Genomic DNA, 26,265 nt, shown 5'->3' on the forward strand with positions numbered 1-26,265 from the left:
ATAATTTTTACATATTGTATTTGATTTGCTAATATTTTCTTGATTAATTTTGAATTCATATACACGAGGAATATTTATCCAACATTTACCTGTAGTTTTATTTTTGATTGGTTTTGGTATCAGTAATACTGGGTTTAAAGAATGAGTTGGGAAGTATTCCCGCTTCCCCTATTTCTGTGTGGAATTGGTGTTATTTTTTTCCTTAATTGGTAGAATATTGGGGCCTAGAGTTTTTTGTGGGTAAGTGATTAATTGCTAAATTCAATTTCTCTAGTCGATCTAGGGACATCAAAGTTTTTTGTTTATTTTTGTGTCGTATTTGGTAATTTGTGTCTCTTAGGGAATTTTCCCATTTTATCCAAGCTGTTGAACATGTTGACAGAAAGTTTTTCTTAATAATATGTAATTGTCCCTTTCGTGTTTATAGGATTTATAATAATGTTTCCTCTTTCGTTCCTGATATTGGCAATTTATGTCTTCTCTTTTATTTTCCTTCCCTGAAGGTTGTCAATTTTATTGATCTTTTAAAAAACCAGCTTTGGGTTACAATGATTTTTAAAATTTTGTCCATATTTAATTCATTTCTGTTTTTTTGGTTTTAATTACTTGGGCAGCTATGCATTTCAGGACACTATCCAGGCCCTTACATTTAGCTGGAAAACTAGATAGAACTCTTTCATTTAGTAGTAGGTATCCATAACCCTCTGTTTGTACTATTGTTTTCCTCTGTCATTACTGTTATGTTATATTCATAAAATTACCTGTAATGTGTCTCTCCCAAGATTTTAAGACCTTTGAGGAAAAGTCTTGTGTATTTTCATATTATGCTCATAGAAGCAAACAAGTTTTTTATTCAGTACTATAAAACTAATGACAAAAAACAACAACAGCACAAAACTACATAAATACTGAAATCCAGTTAGAAAATTCGTTTTACTGTTGGGTATGAATAGCAGTTTTTAAATTGCTTTATGTTCTTACTAGCGTTGTTTATTTGCTCTTGTGAATTATACAAAGGAGAAGCAAATACTTACAAAATCCATTGAAATCTCTTCCTTTAATGCTATTTAGAAAAACACATTTATGGAATTTGTCCATTCTGTTTATTTAAAGTCAAACTTATTACTTTTTTTTTTTTTTTTTCCCAAAAGAATGTATGTCTCAATAATTAATCTTTTACTCAGGGCAGTAACTTACCTATTTTTACTGATCTATTTTAATGTATCTATTTTTCCCTTTGCTTTAAGCTATTATCGAGAGAGAAGAAATGTTGCTACCTCAACTGGAAAATCTGTGTCACAGCAAAGTGAGTCTGAGCATTTCAAATCTCTGACAATCAGTTAGCACTCATTTAATAGTCTTAAGTGTGTTTAAATTGTGATCAAACAAGGCAGCCCACATGCAGAATAGGGATAATGGGCACAACTGTCTGTTAGGGCTTGTAGTACTTCAGACACTTTTAAAGGTGAGTGAATAAAAGACAGTTATGTATATGCAGACTTCTGAAAATTTGCACATGGTCATATAAAAAGACTTTTTGTACAGGCTTCATTTATCATTAGCCACAGCTGAAGGCATTTAAATGAATTAAGTGGTTTCTGACCGTCTGAGCTATAGGACATAGATGTATGGAACGTAATTTTGCTATGGTAACAGTAAAGGGCTGACATTGCTCTGGTAAATTGATCATTAACAGAGGCTTTTCTTTTTCTTTGAAAATTCAGCTTATACAAGTTCAGGAACATTTTTCTCAACAGTAAGATGGCAAAAACACTTGGCTACTGAATCTTTAAAAATTTTTTTTTGCCATATCAAAAAATGCAAGTGTTGAGAATTCTTTCCTGTAGATCAGTGTAATTCAAAGATGGTGGAAAGTCTCTTGAAATAATTTGTTGACACATGTGTTAGTAGCTATGGAATTAGAGGGATTATATTAAAAAGATTCTGGTAATTTGAATGGTATAACATCTAGTAATGTTAACGAACTTTTAATAATTATTGAAAGCTATGATGGAATTAAGATTAATTTTCCGCTGTTAATAAAATTCTCTTATTTAGGTATTAATGTTATAAGTGGCACCATGAGAATCTCCATTTTTTGTGGGAAATGTGCTTGGTTATATTAATGTGATTCTTCGAGGTTAGCAAGGACATTTATGAGGTATCACACTTTAAGAAATAGTGAATAATATGTCATCATGTGATGCGAGGGGTATGTAAATACAGTGAGTGTTACATCAAGAAAACCATGGAGACAGTTGATTTGGGGGTAAGAATTATGTACATAATTTTGGACTCTCTAAACAAGCTGTAATATTGTTTCAAAATAATTAAACACATTTTTTTCAATGTTTCACATTATTCACATTTTTCCATTCTCATCCTATAATTCCCACAGAAAATTCAAATGAGGAGAATTCATCTTCTATCTTTCCTTATGGAGAGACCTTTCTCTTTCAGAAACTAGAAAATTCCAAGGTTAGTCCCGTACATTTTAATTTTTTCTGTATTAAATTCTTAGCTCTTCTGCTTATATTTGCCACTTTATTTTCCTGTAAGCTGTTTGAAGAATGTGTTATATTGAAGAATGAAATTTTCAGTCATTAAAATTCTGTTTAGTAAAATCATGGTAAATTTATATTTTTAAATATATATCATGAAATCACATTTTTAGTTTGATTTCAGAAATAAAGGACAGTGGGTTTTCAGTTTTCTGCAAGATAAGTTCCTTAAAAATATAAAAAATAAGACAAAGATGAGAAAACCATACAATCAAAAGCAAACCAACAACCTCCCCCTAGATTTTGCTTTGCCTTATACCCAAATACAGGCTTCTCACTATTTAAATATCTTAATTATTCACTTTATCACTTAGTCTTTCTACTCCAGTACTTGTGCTCAATTGCTATTTTATTTCTTGGTCATGATAAAGAGAAGCTGGAAGACAAAAAGTAAGTGGGAAAGTAAAAGTAAATAAATTTTAGCTTTGGTTAGCATATTTTGTTTTCTTAGTTGGAATAATGAATTATTAAATAAAATACTGAAAAAGGCACCAAAAGGCTACTGTTTAATATAGTCTCCCTAATTAAATTGATTTTACTGAAAATTGATCTAAGCAATTAGACATTTGTTTAATAGAACTAAACCCAAGTGTTGTGGATCTTTGTAGAATATTGCTACCCTAAAAATAAGTGCATTTTTTTAAATAGAAAAAATCTATAAAGAATGAATTTTGGACCCATGAAGGCACACTCAAAGGGGAAGGAACTACTGAAAGAAACTCTTTTCTTGTCACGTCAAGGTATGAGGTTATGATTGATGATGATTAATTCTTTTGAATAAAATGTTGACTTCTTGTTCTTATTATAATACAATATTTTGAAGAAAATACATTGGTAAGTTAAAAATCTTTTTTTTTGAATGTTTCAAAAACAACTCATTTTAATAATTGAATTTAGAGTCTATGTATTAAGTATATAGTGATATTCTTCAGCAGATCAGTTTTCTTTCCCTAATTGAAACCACTCTACTCTCCCCATAGTGACAAATATGTGGTGATTATGATTGCACTTTAAAGATGAGAAATTATATTAATATGAAAGAGAAAAGGGCAGTGCAAAAAATGTCACTATGTGAAGTGCAGAATTTTTACAGATGTAATGTAGTATCCTTTTTATTGCAAATTCAGCATTGACAAGTAGCTTGACAATTATCTGGTTATTTGGGTCAAACATGAAATTAAACAGTTTGTAAAGCACCAGCTTAAATTTTATTTTTCTCTCAGTTTTATTAGGGTTTGGTGTACTGGATTTTTATTTAACATTGGTTTTATCTTCTATTATATCCTTCATTTTCCAAAGCTAACATTGTTGTAGGTTTCCTTAAGTTGAAACTAAACTTAAGGAACATACTAAAACTTATAAGGAAGATACTAAAATATTACTTGAGCATCTTCAGCAAGCATTTGATGTGAACCTATGATAATGCAAAATGTAGAAGGGGCCAGCTGAAATCATTCTTTAAGGAAGTAATGGCTTTTAGAACACTATATCTGGAAGGACGTAATTTGACCCCCAGGCATATCTGTTTTATTGATTAACAAAACATTATTTATAATAAGTTTTATTATACATAAATTACTCCATGCATCTATTTTGTCATTCCTTAAATTGATAGCAATATGCTTAGCTATCATAAATATGTTCCCATAAATATTATATGCTATACAGGTTTTACCTTCTGAGTACCCTGACCCTTTCTCATTTTCTAGCTGGTAGTGGAGTGCAGGTTTTCCTCATTAGCTTTGCAAAATTATACTAAAGCTCTCACCAGTCAGAGGTACTCCCTGTTTTATTACATTATAATGGAACATGGTCCTTGGAGCTGATTAGTGGAGAGCCAGAGCAGTGGCAACAAGTTTGGAAGTAAGAATTCCAAAAAAATGGTTCCTGATGTTGCACAGGGACTAGAGTTGGGGCTGCCCATTTAATGGTGCTGGTGAAGAGGTTTAAGTTGTGATGCAAAGAGTGTCGTCCCTCTCCAGCCTTACCACCTGCATCCAAGCCCCAAAATAAACAGATCAGATTAAATGATACATAAGAAAAAATACACTACTTTTAGTAGTGTTCCAGTATGTCTTAGGATAATGAGAGATTTCTATTTAATTTTTTCTGGAAGAGTTTTTAAAAGTCTCAGATGGGTTAATTGAATTCTAAGATTTCCATGGCCTTAAATTTCTGCAGTTCATTGTTTGTAAATTTAAAAAGTAGCTGATGGCATAAATGACATACAGCACTTTGAAATGTTTACACCATACTTTTCCTTTTAGCGTATATGATAACAGGAAGGAGAATGTAAGTGAAGACAAAGTGGAAGATATTTGGATACCTCGAGAGGACAAAAACAGTTTTCCAATAGACTCTGCTTTCGATTCAGAATATTCAACAGTAGAAGAATGCTTTCAGAGTTTAAGAAGAAAAAATTCAAAGGCGTCTAAGTCTAGGACTCAAAAAGCATTGAATTTGGACCCTGTTAATAGGCATAGTTATCCCTTAAGCTCAACAAGTGGAAATGCTGCTTCCTCAGTCATTTCCTCAAACGCGATATCTCCTTATGCCTGTTTTTATGGATCATCTGCAAGGAAGGTGAAATCTGGATGGCTAGACAAACTCTCTCCTCAAGGGTATGTGTTTATTCATTTTGCCTTCGTAAGTAGCATAGTTTTAATAATTCAAGTTTGTCCATTTCTAAACCCTCTAAGTTGCTGCTTCTCTCTACCTCCTCCCACTACCTCCCCCCATACAGATACAGGTTTTAGGGACTTGAAACACACTTTTTCAATGCTATTCTTTAGACATAAGGAGGAACATGTGCATTGTGCTCTACGGAATGCTGGGTTAAGGTTCTGGATAGCAAATTAAAACTGGAAATTACGATTTCATGTCTGGATCCTTAAGGTTAGTTTCTCACTTTGCACTAAAATGCACTATGCTGTGTCCCAGTGTGTAGCAAAGAAAAACAACATAGATTGAGTTCATATTCCTCAGCCCACAGTTCCTTTTGCTCATGTCATAACAGTGTTCTGTTTGGGAGTACAAAGCTTATTGCAGTTCACGGAAAGTAACATGGTTGTTAGATTTCGGGCTTCCCTGTTACTGATATATTGTTTTGGTTTTTGTATGTTGCACAGAATATCACTGTCCCTTAATATTATTCTTTTCAAACAGATTTATCATTTCCGTTTACAAAGAAACTTCTGTCCCTTAAGCAGTTTATAGTACTGAGAAATCTTTGGGGAGGGATTATGTTTAATTAGAATTGTTTTCTGGCACCTTGATTTTTGGATGTCTTTTTGAAATATTTATTTGAAATGTCCCTTGTGAATTACTAAATTATTTTGGGGTCAGAAAAAAACAGCAGAAAATTTTATCACCTCTCATGTTTAAATAATTAATATGGTGAGTCTCTATAACGTGCTGTTTTTCTCTGTTATTTCCCCCAAAATATGCATCATTTCTAGAAAGCCTTTGTTTGACCTAAAATAAATTTTACTTGCAAAAAATTACCAGAAGAAGCATTCGTTGACTAGTGAGAGCAGGAATTAAATTTCTTAAGAAAGCAAACAAACAAACAAACAAAACAACACTTTTATTGTTAGTAATTATATAGTTAATACGTCATAGGATTGCATGCTTTTAGCAAATTAGATGTTGAATAAACTGAAGCAGAGTACTTCTCAGTATCAGTTACTTTCTCACTCCTTTCTGATTACATTAGAATGACAAAGTAGTCAGCTATGTCTATTTTTCATCAGTCATCAATATTATTGGTAAATACATAGTCAAATAGCAAAGATATGAGTCAGCACTCAAAGAAACACTGGTAGAATGAAACAGTGAGCTGGAATATTCTCAAATCTTTCATTTCTACAAAATTTTAGTGTTTTGGGAGTTCCTACTGCTGTCTCAAAATATCACTGGAAGATTTCACAGACTGGGTACACAGCCCTCGGCCGCTATGATTTTCTGTGTGATCTTCAGTGACACCTGCTCTTTATAGAGTTAGGACGCTTACACCGCGAAAGCCACCATAATTTGCCACCTCTGAGACAGTTAGAATATTTTCCCTTTCTCTTTATCAGAACTCTGAGTTTCCATCGTTTCAATTCTGAAGCTGCCTGAGGTTAGATGCTGTACGTTTTCTAGATTTATATTCTCTTTTAAGGGAAATAATTGAGTTTTCTGGCTTAGAAGTCTTTTCTCCTGGATACCACGGTGAATAGAGATAGGAAAGTAAACAAAGGAGGTTGTTATATTACCAAGAAATTTAGAAATTCTTCTTCATGATTATATTGCTATGACTCGAAAGAAATATGTGTAACTGGCTAAGAAGCGTGTCTTTATTAGACCAGAACTAGAATCTGATTTTTTCTTCTTCATAATTAGACTCTATAGGCCATTCTGAGGTTGTACAAGATGCTCATTACTTAAAGTGGTGCCTACCCATTTCTTATGCAGAGGTTACTGAGCTTTCTTTAACTCATAGTCACGTCTCTTGGTGCAGGTAGCACTGATTTAGGTGACGTTCTGAATTCCATAGAGAAGATATTAGCAAACTTTTTCTGTAAATGGTCAGACAATAAATATTTTAATCTTCACAGCCATATGATCTCTATGGGATATCAGCAGCTCAGCAGTTGTAGCATGAAAGCAGCCTGAGAGAATATGTAAGCCAATCATGAGGCTGTGTTTCAATAAAACTTTATTTATAAGTATAGGTCATGGGCCCTAGACTTGGCCTGTGGGCCATAGAATCACAAGACAGATTAGATGGTTTGGCTAAAATCTTATACCAGCTTTCTCCATCTCCCCTGGACCCGGAATAGAAAATTATAACCTGATAGATGACAAAATAGGGAAACCAATTTCTGTTATTTTATTAAATATACAAGTGATAAGAAGAAGGAGCCCTCTTCAAGGACTTCTGCACTTTTTCTTCTCTCTGCCTGGGATGCTGTTACCCAGAGAGTAATGTGGCTTGTAACTTACCTCCCTCAAGTTCTTGGCTGTAATGTCTGCTTTGCACTGAGGCCCTGAACACCAAATGTAAAATTATCATCGACCCTCCCCCACCCACCCAGTAATTAAGGGAAAATCACTCCCTTAAATACTTTATTTTTCTCTGTTGGACGCATCTGCTGGATGATCTTATTTACTTCCTGCACGCTCCATGGGGACAGCATCTATATTGGCTTTTAATTGCTGTGATCTCGGTAGCTAGGATGTTGTCTGGCACATAGCAGATGCTCTTAGTACCCTGTTTCCCCGAAAATAAGACCCAGCCGGACCATCAGCTCTAATGTGTCTTTTGGAGCAAACATTAATATAAGACCCGGTCTTATTTTACTATAATAGAAGACCAGGTCTCAGCTAACATAATATAATATGAGACCGGGTCTTATATTAATGTTTGCTCCAAAAGATGCATCAGAGCTGATTGTCTTAGCTAGGTCTTATTTTCGGGGAAACATGGTATTTGTTGTTCAGTGCATCAAAAAAAGAAAAAAAAGCACCTAGCATTAGACATATATTTTTCTTTAAATTTTTCTAGAATAGCTAGTTTTGTAAAACTGAACTCTCAGCACTCTAATGGTTGACTGCAGGTGCCGTTGACAGTGGTGGTAAACACTAACAGAGCAGCAGACTCAGTGTTCTTTTTATAATTCTGTTTCCTCCTTAAATACACTTGCAGGTTTTTCTCAAAGCACAGTTTAAAAACAAGGAGCCACACTCAGTTAACCTTCTCCAAGTACTGTTTGAAACTGTCCTCAGTCATGGGTGATATGAAACAAAATAATCTAATTCGTAATCTGGATTTATTTCCCATGATTGAGTACATTTGCTTTTGAAATGGAAAGGCCAGCTCTGAATTCATGAACAGTAGGTGAAAACCACCCAATATTTGGTAAGAAAATAAATGTGTAACATTGTGTAACTAAAGAAATACTGACACATTTCCAGTTGAGCTTCAAGTATGAAGTTTGGTTTAAGTATTTGAAGGATCTAATTATGATATGGCCTGATACTATTGGTTTACAAAATTGTATGGAACGAACTTGACAAAATGTTGAACGTGGGTCTGTTATTAGTATTTTAAATACATCAGATGAAAAATTTAATAAATGGTACCTCTGTGGAAAAAAAAACACAAAAACAAAACTCATTGGGCTTCGAGGATTAAAAACAAGTCTCTCCCGTTCCCCATTTCTAGCTATAACTAATAAGCTCAAGCTTTTCAGCGTATCTGGGTAGATGCAGCTATGAAAGGCTGAATATAATTTATTCCAGCATTTTCCAAATATGTAACTCAGAAGAAGAATCCTGCAAGTTGCTGTAAAGAATAGAGAACATGGTTGAATGTGCTGTACTCCTTTTGGGAGATGCACATATTGAAATATCCAAGAATATCTGCAATAAGAAAATCCTTCTGACTTTAACTTGCTGTTTTCTAAAGATGTTTGTTCAGCATAACACACTGAGAATATTTTTCAAAACTGTATTATATCTTGAGTAATTCATATTTTACTTGACAACATGTCTTAGGACTTTATTTTTTACTCAACTAACTTCTCTTTTTTAATTAGTATTGATTTTTTAATCATGGAGAAGCATTGTGTGATTATGTGAGCCTGAGATAGCAGAAGTTGAACACATAACGCTAATTCAACAATTTGAATAAAAACATACTTGAGGATTTATGGAGAAATACAAAGATAAGTGAGATGTGTGTGTGTTCCTTTTCTGTTCTGTATCTTCCATTAGAACAGAAAAAAATATAAAAATCAAAAAAGGCCAAAAGACAAGAGTATGATAATTGGTACAGAAAGGTCCACGGAGTACAGAATCCTGAGGTTATAGAGGGGTTGAGAAAACATGTCTTCAAAGAACTTATAGGGAGAAGTAGCAGTTTAGTTGGTCTTTGGAAAATGGATGTATATTTGAACTGGCATTTTTAGATGTAAATACTTTTTCTCGTTTGAGGGAGTGAATAATATCTGGAGGTACTGAAGTCTATGAGGAGGATAGCAAGGGTTAGCTGGGGTTATTCGGTGGAAAATGGAAGATGGGGCTTTAGGATTAGGAGGGAGAAGCTGCCAGTGGATTTCAAGTTCAGGTTGAACAGAAAACTAGGGAAAATCAAAAGGCCAGTGGACAGATACCAAGAAGAGGTCAAATCCCAGATGGAGATTAGGAATCAGATCACACAGAAGCCAGCAGCCCGTGCCTAGGTGGGAGATCAGAATTTATACTGTTGGTGGCATTGTCAGTAACTGATTTTCCAGCCAGTGCTCCGTCTCCAAGACTGCTTTAGTGGAGGGATACCCCTCCATGGCACACAACCGTGTGAGGTCAGATCTCTTGGGAATGCTGCCCTGTAGCTGGCCTCTCAGTGAAAAGCAACCGTAGCGGAAACTTGACAAGTCTCTGTCTGACCAGGGTGTGATGTATCAATCACCTTGTTGAACTTCAAGTTGAATCTTAAATCTCTGATAGGAAGTATCTTTTTATAATACTGGCAAACTAGTTGGCTGTTTCTCAAATCATCATCACTTGTAAAGCCTGTGCCAAGCAAATAAAAAGCCTCAATATTTTTATTTGTAAGTTGAGGGGAAAAAATTCTTAGTTTTAAGTGTTTATTAAAATAACATGCTGATTTCTTTGTCAGTCTGACTGCAGAGAAGTGAATGAGGCTTTTTTGGAATCAGACAGACTGAAATTAGTATTGTTGAGCTATCATTTATTTTCTGTGTGACTCAGTGTCTCAGACCCTCCATTTCCCACATAAAAGTGTAAGGTCAGGATTTCCTCTATGGGATCAGTTCGGAAAGGTAGGTAATGGGGCCTGACAATTAAGCCTCAATCACAGTTTTCTTCCCCTTCAGAAGGACATCATTTTAATTCAGGTTAACCTTCGATGATGTTTCTGAAAGTGAGTTCTTGTCAGTTCTTTTCTTGGCAAGTATAGTGTAAAGAAATCATGTGTTCACATTAAACTTTCAAAATCAAAAAGTTTCAGTGGTTATAAAAGCACATCAATTTAAAGTGTCAGAAAGCTCTACATGACTTATTAAAAAAACCATAGTAGCTTCTTTCCCCTCCCACTTCTTCACAAGAGGGAGCCACTTTCAACTCTTTTAGTAATTCCTTTTGTTATTTACTTGGTATATCTTAATATTTTTATACCGATTCTTTCTCCCTTTTCAGCGGTAGGAATTAACTATTGAGGTACTACAGTGGAATATAATGCTTACTCATTTTAATCATTATCCGTTCTTCCACAATCCTTTCTAGCATGGACACAGTTCCTGTGTATCATCCTTTAACTATAGTTATGTACATAAAAGATTTAGATTATATCTGTGTGTAGTTTTATACTCTTTTGACTGTAAATGGCAGTCGTGTGAACTGTGTAGCATGTTATGATTAATTTTTCTTTGATTTGCAACCTTTAGTTTTCCTTAGAATTAATAATTGTTGACTTTTTTGTTTGCTTAATATTTTATGTACTTATTTATTTATGCCAATATTTTTCCTCAGAAGTATAGAGCTATGAAAACCAAAATACATGTATGTATCAGTTTCATCATCCTACCGTCTCCTAAGGAAACTTGTTTGGTTTGGGCTGGTTGTTTCCCAGGTGTGCTGCACAATTAGCATTCTGTGATCCCTTTCATTGTTATCCTGGGGATTCTCTATGCGTCTCTCTAGTGTTTTCGTCTTTCCTCAATCCCGTGTCATTGTACACTACTCCCCTTGCTCCTTGGAACTTCCTGAAAAAAGGTGGATAGCAGGTATGTTTTTTTGAGGACTTGCATGTTTGAAAGTGTCATTTTTTTTTTCTAAGCAGGCTTATTGGTCATTTATCATGGTTGATTGGAAAGCATTCCTCCAGATGAGCAATCCATAGCCTTCCTGATCTCTGGTATTATAGAACTGGTATCGAGAAATCTGATTCTTGATCCTTTACTATATATACATATACATATATGTATATATACATATATATGCGTATACACACACACACACACACACACACACACACACACACATATATGTAAAGGGAAAATTTTGAACCCACTTTTGTGTGTTGCTATCCTGTATTTAACAGCACTTTCTTTTGTCCATCCTTCTTATAACATACTCTTACTGTTCCATGAATGCAATATATTCTCTTGTATCGCTGAGGATATTAATACGTGTGTTTTTTTATGCTTTCTTTTCCTGTAGAGTCTGTTTCTTTCAGTTTGGTTTTTGAGAGGGTGGTCCTTCCCATCTTCTACCTTAGAGATATTTTCCTCCAGTGTTTTGTTATTCATGGGTTGTTCATTTTTACAGTGAGATATTAGAAAGCTCATTGGAACAGGCTCCTATGGGTCTTGCTATTTGTTTTTTGTTAGATCTTGTAGGCCTTTCCTAATATGTTTCCTTGGAGACTCCTCATGGCAATATCTTTTAAGTGAATCCCCTTCTTGAAGGTGATAAGACTGCCAAAAAGCTTTCTGGGAGCTTAGTAGGGAAAGTAGACTTTGAGTATAAATATTTACAACACAGGTTTTCACTTGATTCTGCTGTTCTTAATTCTGTCCCCTACTTTAAGCCATGTATGAGTCTCAGTCCAGAGATCCCATTTGATCTTCTCTAGTGAATAAAACTCTACCATTCTGTTGAGAAAGAGAAGGGGCAGTTTTCCAACCATGTGAAGTAAGAAAGGGATGTGGGGATGGAGTGATGAGGCACAAGTTTATCTCTTAAATTGCCTTTCAGCAAATCTTCCTGTCCTCACCCTGTTCTTCATAGTATCTTCGTTGGTGCCTCCATCTCCTGAGACTTGAGATTTTTGTGGGTAAATTGGTTTTCCTCTCAAAGTGATTGATTGCAGGCTTAGCAGTCGGCTCTCTGAAGCCTCCCAAGTCAGTTCCTATTCTTCCTCCTGTTTTCCTGATTCTAAATATTACTATCGTCTATTTCTCAGGTCAGTGTTGGTTTGTAGATATTTATTTTCATTTGTTTTTAATCCTTTGAAGTATTGGAAGAAGTAGAAGTGAACACACACTTTTAATTGATTGTCTTAATTAGAAGCTGGTTTCATGTTGCATTTATTTTTACTTTTTATTTTTTTTATTATTACTTTTTTTAGAATATGACTCCATAAAATAAAGAGGAATGAATTTTTTTAACGTAGCTTTTCATACGGTGTTTCCCCAAAAGTGAGACCTAGCTGGACAATCAGCTATAATGTATCTTTTGGAGCAAAAATTAATACAAGACCTGGAAATATAATACAACATAACATAACATAACATAAAACATAACATAACATAACATAACATAACATAACAAACATAACATAACATAACATAACAAACATAACATAACATAACATAACATAACATAACATAACATAACATAACATAACATAACACAGTATAATATAATAGGTGGTCTTATAGTAAAATAAGACCAGGTCTTATATTAATTTTTGCTCCAAAAGACGCGTTAGAGCTGATTGTCTGGCTAAGTCTTATTTGCAGGGAAACACGGTATATCATATCATGTAAGCACTATGCTCTTTGTAAATATTATAAAAACTGGTAGTTACACATAAAAATTCATACTTTGTCATTGACTTTCAAAAGTCTTACTAGCACCTGGAATTTTACGTTAAATAACATTTGTTATTCTTTCTCATTTAAATGGTTAGGTGTAGCAGAGATGACAGCTGGGATTTCAGAGAATTTTTGCTTTTCTGACCCCAACACATTTCAGTTCATATAAACTTGGAAACTATCACTGTGGTTTGCTTAAAAGTGAAGAAATGCATTTTAGAACAGAAAAGTGCTGGCATTTTATAGAAATATAATAGTTCCTTGGATCTGTATAAAATACTTCACAATTAATACTGCATCATTTACAAGCCTCATACTTAAAAGAGTACTTAGGTAACATAATAGAGAAATACAAAATGAATGATTAGATAAAACAAAAATCTATACTTTTGGGGCTTGTAGGATTAAAATTATTGGTGCTAGTTAGGATTAGAGTAGAGAATAAGGTACATGTGCATATAATTCTTTAGGATTATGTAAACAAGGCAGATGAATCAGGAAAAGAATATTGATATCTTTTTTTCTTAGATATTGTTTAGAGTGATTAACAAATTAAATTATGATGATTTAAATACAATGATTAATAAAAGCCATAAAAATGACTTGTGCCTTTGAGGTTCATTCCAGTTGTATGATACTTAAAAGAGGACAATTTGGTAGCCTCTGCCACCTTAAATTAATGTCATTGGTCAGCATGCTTGTTCGATTTTGAGACTTATTGTTTTTAAAACTATAAGATGTAATCTTAAAAAAAAAAAGTTCGTTCCCTGGCATTTAGAAATAATGTTAAACAGAAGTGCCTGTGTGAACACTTTATAAATAGAGATTTAATTGTTTGTATATACACTGCTGTTAAAGAATTTTTAAGATACACAGTTTTGAGACAACAAAAACTGACACCAGGTGGTGAAGCTGTATTTATGAAAGCAATTGGAACTTTATACCACCTGCCCTACCAGAGCTCAGGGGAAGAGTTTGTAGAAATCTGTTCAATAGCACTGCACAAGCTTTATAAACTATTCTAAAAAAGCTTCTTAAAGAAATGTTTCCCTTCAGAACCGTAGAAAAGAAAGTAGGATAAAACCTAGGCTAATATGTTTCTTGTCTGCTTTACCTTTTTTCCTGAAGGGATTCTGAAGTACTTTACAAAATTGAGCTCACACATAAAATGGGTAGAGGTCAAATGTTAATGGCTGCCTAAAGAGATATCAAGGATGCTTTGCTGTAAAATGTATTAGAGTAGAGTTTGCATAGTGGTTAAGAGAACAAACTGCCTGGGTTTGACCCCCAGATATGCTCTTTACTTGTGTGATGTGGGCAAATTATTAAACCAACCAGTGCCTTTATGCCTTCATCTGTAAAATGGGAATAAAAATATTACTTATGTGGATGTTTGGAGGATTAAATAAATGAATGTTTATATATGACTTGCAGCAGTGCCTAGAATAAAGAACTATATAAGTGTTTGCTGTTTTTATTACCAAGATTATTGTGCCAAATAAATTGTTAATTTACTGAGGTTTTAAAATCTCTCCTCTGTGTAACAAGTCATTGTTATTTCAGATCTAATTTGTGTTGTGCGATAGGAACACAGGTTAAGGTGCCATTTGTTTCATACCTAGTTGTTTTTTGGTTTTTTTCCCCGTAACATTCACTAAACCAGTTCAGCTGTTAAAAGACATTTATGGGAAAGGCATAACTTATATATTACAGAACATTTTAAAAGTATTTTAGCAACTTCTAATTGTGTGTACTAGATAATTTTACATAATTCCAATGGAATTAATTGCCTGATTTCTAAAAGACTTTTATAAATACATGAGAGAAACACTTAACCCTTGAACGGAAAAGATAATTCTTAAAAATCTAGTATTCACCAATATTTATTTATTTTAAATTGTTCATTGACATTTAGAAACACATCCTTCTCAAGCTATCTCTTTTAATATTTAGTTGAAATTTTGATTAATTTGTAGGATTTCCTAATATTAAATCCAAGTTTTCATTGGGTAGAAAGGGGAATGATATTGTGATAAAGGATCTAAGTGTAAGTTCTTTAATTAACCAGTTATTAGAATTCGGTATTGAAGCTCACGTGCATAAAGTAGCTAATTGAGTGTTGAATACTGAATAAGCAAAATAGATTGTTTATATAAATTTAGTTTTAGAAATATCTTAAACTGATTAATTTGCATTTTAAGTAGGAAAATATCAAATGAATACATTTTGAAGAATATATTTTTAAAATGCTTACTTCTAAAATGTATTTTAAAATAACATGCAAATTAATGCTTAATTTCTCAACTTTGTTTCAGGCTTTAATTCTTCTTTAACAATGAGGTAGTTTTAGAAAACTTTTGTATGTTCATATAAAAATCTGATCTTTTAATAAAGAATTTTATTAAAATATAACTGACATATATTAGTTAAAGGTGTGCATCATAGTTATACAACAGGACCCACTTGTCACTATGTTTTTGATTATATTCCCTGTGCTAAAGAAGTGATCAACATGGTAAGTCCAGCAACCATCTGACACCGTATCACGCTATCACGGTATTATTTGACTATATTTCCTATGCTGTATATTACATCCTGAAGACTTGTTTGTTTTATACCTGGAACTTTGACTCTCTTATTTCCCTTTTTCTTTCCCCCTCCTTTAAAAATTATAGTTTATATTCAGTATTATTTTATATTGATTTCAGGTGTACAGAAGAGTGGTTAGACATTTATGTAATTTAAGAAGTGACCCCCCTGACTAGTACTCACCTGGCACTATACATAGTTATTACCATATTCCTGATTATATTCCCTATGCTTTACTTTACATCCCGATGACTATTTTATAACTACCAAATTGTATTCCTTAATCCCTTCACCTTTTTCACTCTACCTCCAGCCCCCTCCCATCCATCATCTTTATAGATCTGACACCATACATTGTTATTACAATGTCATTGACTATATCCCTTATGCTGTACCCTCTACCCCCATGACTACTCTGTAACAACCAATTTGTACTTCATAATCCTTTCCCCTTTTTTGCCCACCCCCAAAACCACTCCCATTTGTCAACCGACAAAATTTTCTCAATATCTGTGAGTTTCTTTCTGTTTTGTTTGTTTATTTTGTTGTTTAGATTCCACTGATAAGTGAAATCATGACATTTGTCTTTTGCTGTCTGACTTTCTACACTCAGCAAAATACCATCTAGGTCCATCCATGTTGTTGCTAATGGCATGATTTAATTCTTTCTAATGGCTGAGTAATATTCCACTGTATATATGTACCACCTTTTCTTTATCTATTCATCCATTCAGGGACACCCAGGTTGCCTTCGTATCTTGGCTATTGTAAACAATGCCTCAATGAACATATGGATGAGCACGTCCCCTTGAAGTAGCATTTTGGATTTCTTTGGATAAATACCCAGAAGTGGGGTTACTGGGTCCTTCTTTGTCTTTTATTGTAATCTTTGTTTTAAAGTCTATTTTGTCTGGTGTAAGTATTGCTACACCAGCTTTTTGTTTGTTTCCATTTTTATGAACTGTCTTTTCCCACTCCTTTCCTTTTAATCCATATGAGTCTCAAACTGAAGTGAGCCTCTTGTAGGAAGCATATGTAAAGATCTTGTTTTCTTAACCATTCATACCCCCCTATCTTTTCACTGGAGTATTTAATCCATTTACATAGATAGGTATGTAGTTATTGCAATTTTATTCATATTTTTTATTTATTTTTAATTTTTTTATCTTAAAGAAGTCCCTCTAAGATTCCTTGTCATGCTGGTTTGGTGATGATGAACTCCTTTAGCTTTTTCTTGTCTGGAAAGTTCTTTATCTGTCCTTTAATTCTAAATGATAGCTTTGCTGGGTAGAGTAATTTTGGTTGTAGATCCTTGCTTTTCATCACTTTGAATATTTCCTGTTAGAATAGTTCTTTCTGGCGTGCAAAATTTCTGTTGAGAAATCACCTGATAGTCTTATGGGAACTCCCTTGTAGGTAACTATCTGCTTTTCTCTTGCTGCTTTTAAGATTCTCTCTTTAGCTTAAACTTTGACATTTTAATTATGATGTGTCTTAGTGTGGGCCTCTGGATTCATCTCGTTTGGGACTCTCTAAACTTCTGGGCTTTTATGTCTATTTCCTTCACCAGGTTAGGGAAGTTTTCTGTCATTATTTCTTCAAATAGGTTTTCAATTCCTTGCTTTTGCTCCTCCTTCTGGTACTCCTATAATGTGAATATTGATACTCTCGACTTTGTCCCAGAGGCCCCTTAAACTGTCCTCATTTCTTTGGGTTCTTTTTTGTTTTTGCTGTTCTGATTGGGAATTTTCTGCTACCTTATCTTTTAAATTGCTGATTCTATCATCTGCTCCATCTAGTCTAATCTACGGTTAATTTTCTGTCATGTATTCTTCATTTCCATTATTGTATTCTTTATTTCTGACTGGTTCTTTTTTATGTTTTCTATCTCTATTTTTATATTTCTTGTCTCTTTGTTGAAGTATTATTGAGTATTTTTATAACCGATGTTTGGAACTCTGCTTCTGGTAGATTGCTTGTTTCTATTTTATTTCTTTTACTGGCGTTTTGTTCTGTTCTTTTATTTGAGACATGTTTTTTTGTCACCTCATTTTGGCTGCCTCCCTGTGTTTGTTTCTATGTATTAGGTAGGGCTGCGATGTCTTTCAATCTTAGAGAGTGGCCTGATCTAGTAGGTATGCTGTGGGGCTCAGTGTTGCAGTCTTGCTGGTCACCTGAGCCGCACACTACAGGTATATCCCTTGTGTGGGTTGTGTGTGCCCTCCTGTTGTAATTGAGCCTTGGTTGCTGTTTAATGTCAATGGGAGGGACTGACACTCAGGATTATTGGTTGTGAGAACTGGCCATGACTACAGTGGATGAGCAGTTGTGCAGGGGCTACAGAGCAGGATTTACTTTAGCAGGGCTCTGGTGTCCGCTTAGTCTGCCCTTTGGGTATATTGTCCATTGAGGCAGCTGGGTTGTGTTCTGGCTTGCCCCCCTTGCAGGCCAAGTTCAGGCTTAGCCTGTGCACTGCCCGTTGTCTCCTGGCAGGAGCCTCAGAGCAATCCGCAGATGGCCATTGCCAGTGCTGTGCTTGGAAGTGCCTCAAGAGGCCAAGCAGTGAACCAAGGTTGTCTGCCTATAGTGCTGGGCTTAGGGCTGCTCAGCCAGAGGTATAGGAGAAGCTTAAGCCAGATGTTGCTTGTCTGGGTTCTGTAAACCTTTAAGGGACCCTAGGAAAGTCTGCAGCATTATCCAAGGCAGGCAGATTGTATGAAAAAGCCACTGGAAGCAGCTTGGATGTGCCCGAATGTTGGATGGGGTCTGATCTCAGAATCATCTGGGCATGCTGAACGGATGGCATTAGCCACCTTGATGGAGATTCAGATATGGTGGCCACCTATGTCTGCACGCCCAGAAGGGGGATGGCTCAACAAAGAAACAATGGCTTGTGCCAGCTCCTCCGTCTGGGAGAAATTTGCCCCTCCAGGCCTCGTCCTGAAGCCAGACAACTTAGTTCCCTACTGTATGTCCCTGTTGCTGCTTCAGCTGCTGCCCCAGAGCTGGAGCTCAGAGCCAGTGATTCTGTCATAAATCTGTGTGCAGTCCCTTTAAGAGGAATGTCTGGGACTGTAGCCATCCTCCATTTCAATCAGTCACAATCTCTGCTGGTTTTCACAACCAGAAATTATGGGGTCTTCTCTCCCAGGCACTAGAATTTTGGGCTGGGGAGCCTTGCCTGGGGCTGGGACCCCTCACTCCTCAGGGGGAGACCTCCACAGCCAAGATATCCTTCCCTATTTTTAACGGTCACACGTGGGTGTGGGGACAGCCCATTCAGCTTCTCTGCTCCTACCAGTCTTGAGGTGGCAGCTTCTGCATGTCCATAGTTGTAGGGCTTCGGTTCAGCTAGACTTCAGGTGATTCTCAATTATCATTGTTTTGTAGTTTGGTTGTAATTTTGATGTGGTCATTAGAGAGGTAAGCACAGCGTTTATGTACTCCACCATCTTGACCAGAACTCTTCCTAAAAATCTGATCTTTAGTATTTGCAAAAAGCAAAAAATAAAATTACAGGTGAAACGTTTTATTAGTGTTTATTTTCTCTCTATATAAAGTGCAAGTTTGTGTATTTTTAGTGAAAAATATATTCATTCTTTTGTTCATTAAATATTTACTAAGCATAATTTATATGCTAGGAACTGTGACAGTCACTGGCTTTACAATGATAAACAAAACAAAAATGGTTTCTTCATTCAAGTACTTCAGTATCTAGCATGGGAGATGAATGAAGCAAAATAGGTATATATTAATAATGACAAAATCTGTGAAGTGTGATTAAGTAAAGAAATGGAGCAAGAGACCAAGGGGACCTGAAGGATCTTTATGGGAGTCAGGAATGGCTACTTGGAGAGAATGACTTTTAAGTTGAGATCTCAAGGATAAGGAGCAGTACACTTATAATCACATCTCTCATACATTCAACAAATCATTTTTTTAGTGTACAATTTGTCTCTGTGTTTGTTGTTGATCATAGAGAATGAAATGTTCTAGGACTTTGACCTTGTAAAATATAAGGGCTGGTGTGGGAGAGAGACATTAAACACATAAACAGATACGCATAATTGGAAATTGTGTTAAGAGTTATGAGGAAAAGAAGAGGGCACTTTAGAAAGACAACAACTTTGTGCTTGGTTTGGATTGGCTCACTAGAGAAGGAATGTCTGTGTAGGAGGTTTAGGTGGAACTCTGAAAGATAAGGAATAGTTAGCAAAGGGAATGTAGAAATAATGGGAAGTCCTAAGGCCTTTAGCTCCTTATAGATGTTGATTATTTCTATAATAAAATGGAAGATTATGAGTTACTGAACTCTGTTTTAACACCATACACAACGAAAGGCAGCTGGGGCACCAAACAAATCTTGGTTTACAGAATTACTGTTGAGATTGTGTGGGAAGGTATGTGTTTACCTGCCTTTAAGTATAATGGAGATCCACATGAAAAGTGTGCAAAGTGATTTTGTTCACTGTAGTTTTGTGTGCTTGCATAATTTTTCTTTACTGTTTTAATTTTCATGCTGGGAATTTGAAGAAATCTTGGATTGATGAAAGACATGAAAACCAGATTGTAATGCTGTTGTATGTTGCAAGGTTAAGAAAACACATTGCAGACCAAGAGAAGTTAAAAAGAAGCAGAAAGATGAGGGAACAAAATGGAAGGAGGGCTGGGTCATTAGTTGTGGTGATACGATTTTCAAGTCTCTACATATTCTTATTCATAATTCAGTGCTTACATGTGGAAACGTCTGCCCTGATGGACTTTGAAACTTTTCTCCATTTGATCAGATTTTCTAAATTTTATCTCAACCAGAATAAATTGGCTAAGGTTCAATAAAAGGGTCTTGCTGTATTTCACTTGAGTAATAGATATGTGTTGCTCAGGAAAAAGCATGGAAGACAATTTCTCCATACTTCCTGAACTTTAATTATTTTTCTATCTTTAACTCTTCTGAAAAACCACAGAAAGTTACTCCAGTTCCTTATCTTAGACATTTAGAAGACTATAAGCAAAAATATAGATATGGTTGCTATTTACATATTTGTTTAGAAATGACTTTTTAAGAAAAGTTAGTTTTCATATCTTATCTGTGTTAAAGGCTAAAAGTATCTAGATTGTATCAATCCACACTGAGAACCAAGTAGAGAATAGGATATTCAAAACCTTTAGGATTGTCTGTCTTTAGGGAAGGGACTAAAACAAAACAGAACAAGCCAAAAAAAAAAAAAAAAAAAAAAAAAGAATCCAAGTAGAAATGGTTTTTCCACTTTTCCCTTATATAGCCAGAAATTTTTTTTTTTGGTCTTTTAAGCATAAATAGGAAACATGTGGTTACGTTATTTTGCATTGTTTCTCAAGTCAGTAACCATTTTAAATCTCATTTGCCTTTCATGTGATTCTTTTTCAAAAACTGTTAATGTTTCCATGAATTTTGGATGATTGTGAGTGATTCTCTATATTTAGATAGGGTTTTTTTTCAACTTATTGGATCGTAATTACATAATTTATCTATGTTAACCTAATTTCAAAGCTTTGTTATTTTAGCAAAATATTATTCATGCTCCAAATCAAAAATTAAGGTAAAATAAGATAAATGTTAAAAGCTTAATGAAGGATGAAAGTTTATATTATCTTCATTAAAGGATTATCTCCATTAAGGTAAATGGGTACACAATGATAGAGTGTGTGACTGCGCTTTGTTTTGCACTCAGCCTTGCAAATGTGAATGACAACACTGTTAACAGTATCATTTTATTTTATTTTCATTTTTTGTATTTTTAAAATTTTTTTAAGGAGGACACAGCTCACAGTGGCCCATATGGGGATCAAACCAGCAAGGATGGTGTTAGCACCACGCTCTAACCAACTGAGCTGACTGGCCACCCAGTATCATTATTTTAAATACCTGTGTCAGCTAATTAGAAAGTATCATTTTCCTGTGTACCATTGCCAAAACTGGACATTGTCATCACCTGTTTTTTTCTTTACTATTTAACAGCAAGTGAGGATGTACTGAACACAGTTACATTACAAATATATTTAAAATCCACGTTCATGGTAATTAAATGTAAAATAGCAATTTCATATGTTTTACAGAAAACGCATGTTTCAGAAGAGATGGGTGAAATTTGATGGCTTTGGCATTTCTTATTACAATAATGAGAAGGTAAGTACATTTTATAGTTTTAAAAGATTGCTTTACACATACTGAGTACTTCAGAACACTAAACAAGTGATTTGTTTTTTAAGAATAAGAGTTGGATTATCAACATGAAAATAATTCGAGTATGATAGGCTTATTCTTTCCATAATTTAATTTTTCCTTGACACATAAAATCAGGATTTAAAAAAAAAAATAGATGACAGTTATTTATGGTGTATTTTTCACAGCCTCCAGGAATTGCTACGAGTGACATATAGGTGAATAAGAAATTGCTTTTATTCTAGAGAGCACTAAGGAATGTTTGCAAAATGATACCACAGTAGGGAATGGCAAAGTAAGGAGAGGTTACTCTGTATTTTGGAAGGGCTTGTGAAAGAACCAAGGAAAACTTCTTGCTTGAGATTTCATTTGCCATGGGGCTTGAAGAAAGGAATGTTTGCACATAGAGAAAGTAGAGAACAGGACGTGATAGAGAGAAGAGTCATATGCCCAGATGAAATCCGTTCTACCATATATGGTAGAATTAAGTAGTTTTCTCTGATTGGAAGAAAGAGTAAGCGAAGGAGACTTGGGGGAGGTGAAGCTGAGAATGTTGTTTAGAATTAGGACTTACTGAAAATCTTGACTGTTATGTGAAAGTGGTTATAATATGTTCTTTAGGCAATTGAGTGTTAATGATGTGACACGGTTTTGATTATGTCCTTCTCATCAGGTATGCGAATGTCTTTATTGTTAGGACATGTAGGCTGAAATATTTAGGAGTGAAGTGTCATATCTACAGATGTTTTTCAAATGTTACCTCTCTCTGTATATATTTATATTTACAAATATATGTATCTGTATATTTGTACACATACATAGTTAGATAAAACATAAACTGAATATGTTAATAGTTTTCAAATATAAGTGGAATCATGGGTATTCATTGTACTACTAATCTTTCAATTTTTCTGTGTTTGAAAATTCCTTGACAAAAGTTGGAACTAATACATATACCATATTTTTTAGTTAATTAAAATCAGATAATTTTATAATCTTAACTGTGTACATTCTTTTAACATCCTCATTTAACACTTTCTCTTTTTTATAGTTTATAATCTAACATTTTTCCATTACTTAGAGATTGGTGACATTTGGAGATAATAGACTCCCTTTCATATATTGCTTCTTCAGGGCTGCAGGGCAGAAGAGTATACGCTTTTAGACAGAAGGTAACACACATTGCATGCTACAACACTAAGGATAGCAGAAAGTTTAGAGAAGTGTTGCTTGGTTTCACTTTGCAATGTTCCAGATAAAGCATCAAATAGCGTTAAACACACCTCACTGAGGTTTGCCAGATAGCAGGATGAATATTTTTTAAAAGCTTATTTTTTGCCTTAGCTACTCTTCTTAGTTTGCTTGTGCATTTGAATGTTGAGACAGTTCCTGTGCCTCTGTTGGGTACAATGTGGTCTCTGTATCTGATGGAATCTGACCCCTAGTTTTCTTCAGCACCTGTGCCCTTCTCTGGTTTGATTGAAATGAGGAGGAAACTATTCAGGAATGACACAGGCTCTCCTGCCAAGAGGCCCTATTGTTAGTGGAATTGTTATTCTCATTTGGGAGAGAGAATTTCTAGTATCTGTGTTCAGTTGTCCTTTAAAAGCTCATCTGAAGTGCAGTGAGGAGATGAGTGCCTATCACATTTTTAGATATTGATGCAATAAAAATGATGCAGCCTTGGTTTGAAATTGAGATAAAAAGTTCATGTTAAAATGAATTATTATAAATCCTTTAGCTTAACATCAAATTTTTTGAACAATTTACTGTTTCCTGTGGCATTTCATCCCTTTACTATTCAGATGATTGGTTTCATCTTGGCAAAAAAAAAAAACCCAAACCAAAAAACAAAAAAAAAAACAGAACCCTGGGAATGGGTGTTTCCTAAAAGAAGATACAGTTTCTGTAGTGACCCTTCTGGCAAAAGGGATAGATTGGTTGACTGTGAGAAGAGGATTTTGTCATGTGGGTCTCTGGTCCTGTTCCCTGCATAAGAACGCAGGATATGGCGACCCAAAAAGGAACACCAACAGAGTCATGGATGGGGGGGTTCATACCACTATAGTCTTGCTGGCGGCTGGGTTGGAGACACAGGAAGCAGGAGCCACACAATCCGCAATCTGCTGTCTGCTTCTTTGCCAACCAACCCACCCCCTAGCATAGCCACGGCTGTTATATCAGTGGCTAATGGCTAATTGGTAACAGCTGATGGCCACCCAACCACAGCGGATGGCCATCTAATTACAGCTGATGGCCATCTAATAACGGAGCCAGCACCTTTTTACGTGAGGCCGAGAGCCTGGAAACTGCTCTCTGGGATTCTGTCCCCACAATTTCAAGGCCCGTGAACAGAAGGTGTAGATATGGTCATAGATACTGTGTCAGCTAGGTGTGCGGTTCTCGTGGTCATGTGCACCAACGACGTGGGTCTTTCAGTGTGTAGATGTGAACTTGCGGAGCATGTGGTTGGGCTTTTAGGAGGTAGTGTGCAGTGTTGCCTATTTCCCTAGTTTTCTTCCTCTTAGTGCCGCTCACTCATGTCTGCAAGGACTTTTCATTGTATTACTGAAAATGACAACATCACTATAGCCTTGATATCTTATCACCTGCCAAGAAATCTAACTCACCCTCATTCTCTCTCAGCTGTGGGCAGAATTGCCCTGTGGTTGGTTCATTGTCTGAAAGTGGTAGATAAATGATAGACTTGACCTAGATATCTTTGTGTTACAGGCTCAAGGGACGCTTTAAAATTTCTTTTCTTAAGGAAAATTTTACACTCTGAAAAACAGTCATTTTTGAGCCTGTTGTCATTGAGTTGTTTCCTATATTGTTTTTATCATGTTTTGTTAGAACTATGAAATCAACTCTGCAGCATTAAAAATTATGACATTTATCTTGAGATGTCATAATAGATTATAAATGAAGCATTAGAGAAACTACAGTTTCGTGAGGTTAAAATGACACCATATTTAGCTTGTTAAGTACATTTTGATCACTTCTGGAGAATTTATTTTTCTATTTCTATTCCATAAGTACTTGCCTATTTAAAATTATATCATTATTATAGGCATGTAGGAGAGTTGTTATTTTTGTAAAGGAATTGTTTTTTGATCTCTTCAAAGACATCAGGAAGGGAAATAAAATATCTCCTTTTAAAAATTCCTGTTTATTTTCCTACAATGCAGCTTGATTTTTCTCTACTGAAAAATGGAGGGAGAACTGACTCTGGGTGGTGAACACACAATGTGATACATAGATGATGTATCACAGACTTGTACGCCTGAAGCCTATGTAACTTTACTAACCATTGTCACGCCAATGAACTTCAATTAAAAGAAAAAAAAAGCCATGCAAATTTGAAAAAGAAAAATGGGTTAATGGTAACATTTTATTTAACAAAAAGTTAACTCCCTAGAGATATATTTTGATAAGCTCTTCTAATTCTTCGGCAAACTAAAATTTGAGAATGGATCAACTAAAGGCTAACGACTAAATATTTTTGGACGTTCTAGATTTTCCATTGTTTGGTCTTAGTCACTACAAACTTACAGCCATAGAAGGAGGCCCTTACACTGTCCCCCAGGAGGCTGTGCCCTTTCCCATGCCTTACAAGGGGAGACATTCTTCCCTTCCTCTGATTCTTAGAGCACTAAGTGGTCTGGTATTAACTAGTATTGTCCTTGTAACTAAGTTTTCTTTGGTAAGCCAGTCATTTAAATTCACTTCTTTGCAATGACCTTTCCCATTTGTGTCTGGATACTTACTGTGGGGAACTAGAGCATGTCTTTTCCCATATGTTCACTTCCATATTTTTGCTCTTCTCTCGGAACTTTCCAACCCATTGCCATCCATCAAAATCTGGTGCCAACTTCAAGACCCATCTTTGTACCCTTCTCCATGAATATTTATTTTCTACAACATTTGAACAATAATATGCAAGACCAGGTAAAGGGAAAACAAGATGAAAGTAAGGAAGCAAGTGAAGAGAGTGTGCAGTAACTCAGGTAGTAATTTACCAGCGTGTAGGCTACATAGGCCAGTGGAAGTGTTAAAAAATTGAGTTTAGAAAAATATTACAAATGAGCCGCTAGCGTTCTGTATAATTGTGGTTGATGGGACATAGAATTCATCCATTCAGAAGATATTTATGTAACACTGATTATGTGAAAGGTAGTGAGGAAAGTAAACGTGACCCAAAGTCTCTTTGGGAAGACTGTGTTTATCAAATGATCACACAGTAAATAAAAAATATGTCATTTAAATGATACTTAGTAATTGCTCTAAAGGAAAAGTACAGGTCGCTATG

General features: G+C 35.0%; 1 protein-coding gene across 1 annotated transcript in view; it reads left to right on the forward strand.

Annotated features, from left to right (window-relative positions):
• Positions 1-26,265, forward strand: part of ARAP2 (ArfGAP with RhoGAP domain, ankyrin repeat and PH domain 2) — a 185,518-nt gene that overhangs the window by 19,405 nt on the left and 139,848 nt on the right. Inside the window, exons 3-7 of the mRNA XM_081053892.1 lie at positions 1,248-1,306; positions 2,399-2,478; positions 3,210-3,301; positions 4,829-5,182; positions 21,851-21,920. Of these exons, the coding sequence (XP_080910018.1) occupies positions 1,248-1,306; positions 2,399-2,478; positions 3,210-3,301; positions 4,829-5,182; positions 21,851-21,920 (655 nt within the window). The remainder of the gene's footprint in view (positions 1-1,247; positions 1,307-2,398; positions 2,479-3,209; positions 3,302-4,828; positions 5,183-21,850; positions 21,921-26,265) is intronic.

This window comes from Rhinolophus hipposideros (assembly GCF_964194185.1).
Source record: "Rhinolophus hipposideros genome assembly, chromosome: 1".
Lineage (NCBI taxonomy): Eukaryota > Metazoa > Chordata > Mammalia > Chiroptera > Rhinolophidae > Rhinolophus > Rhinolophus hipposideros.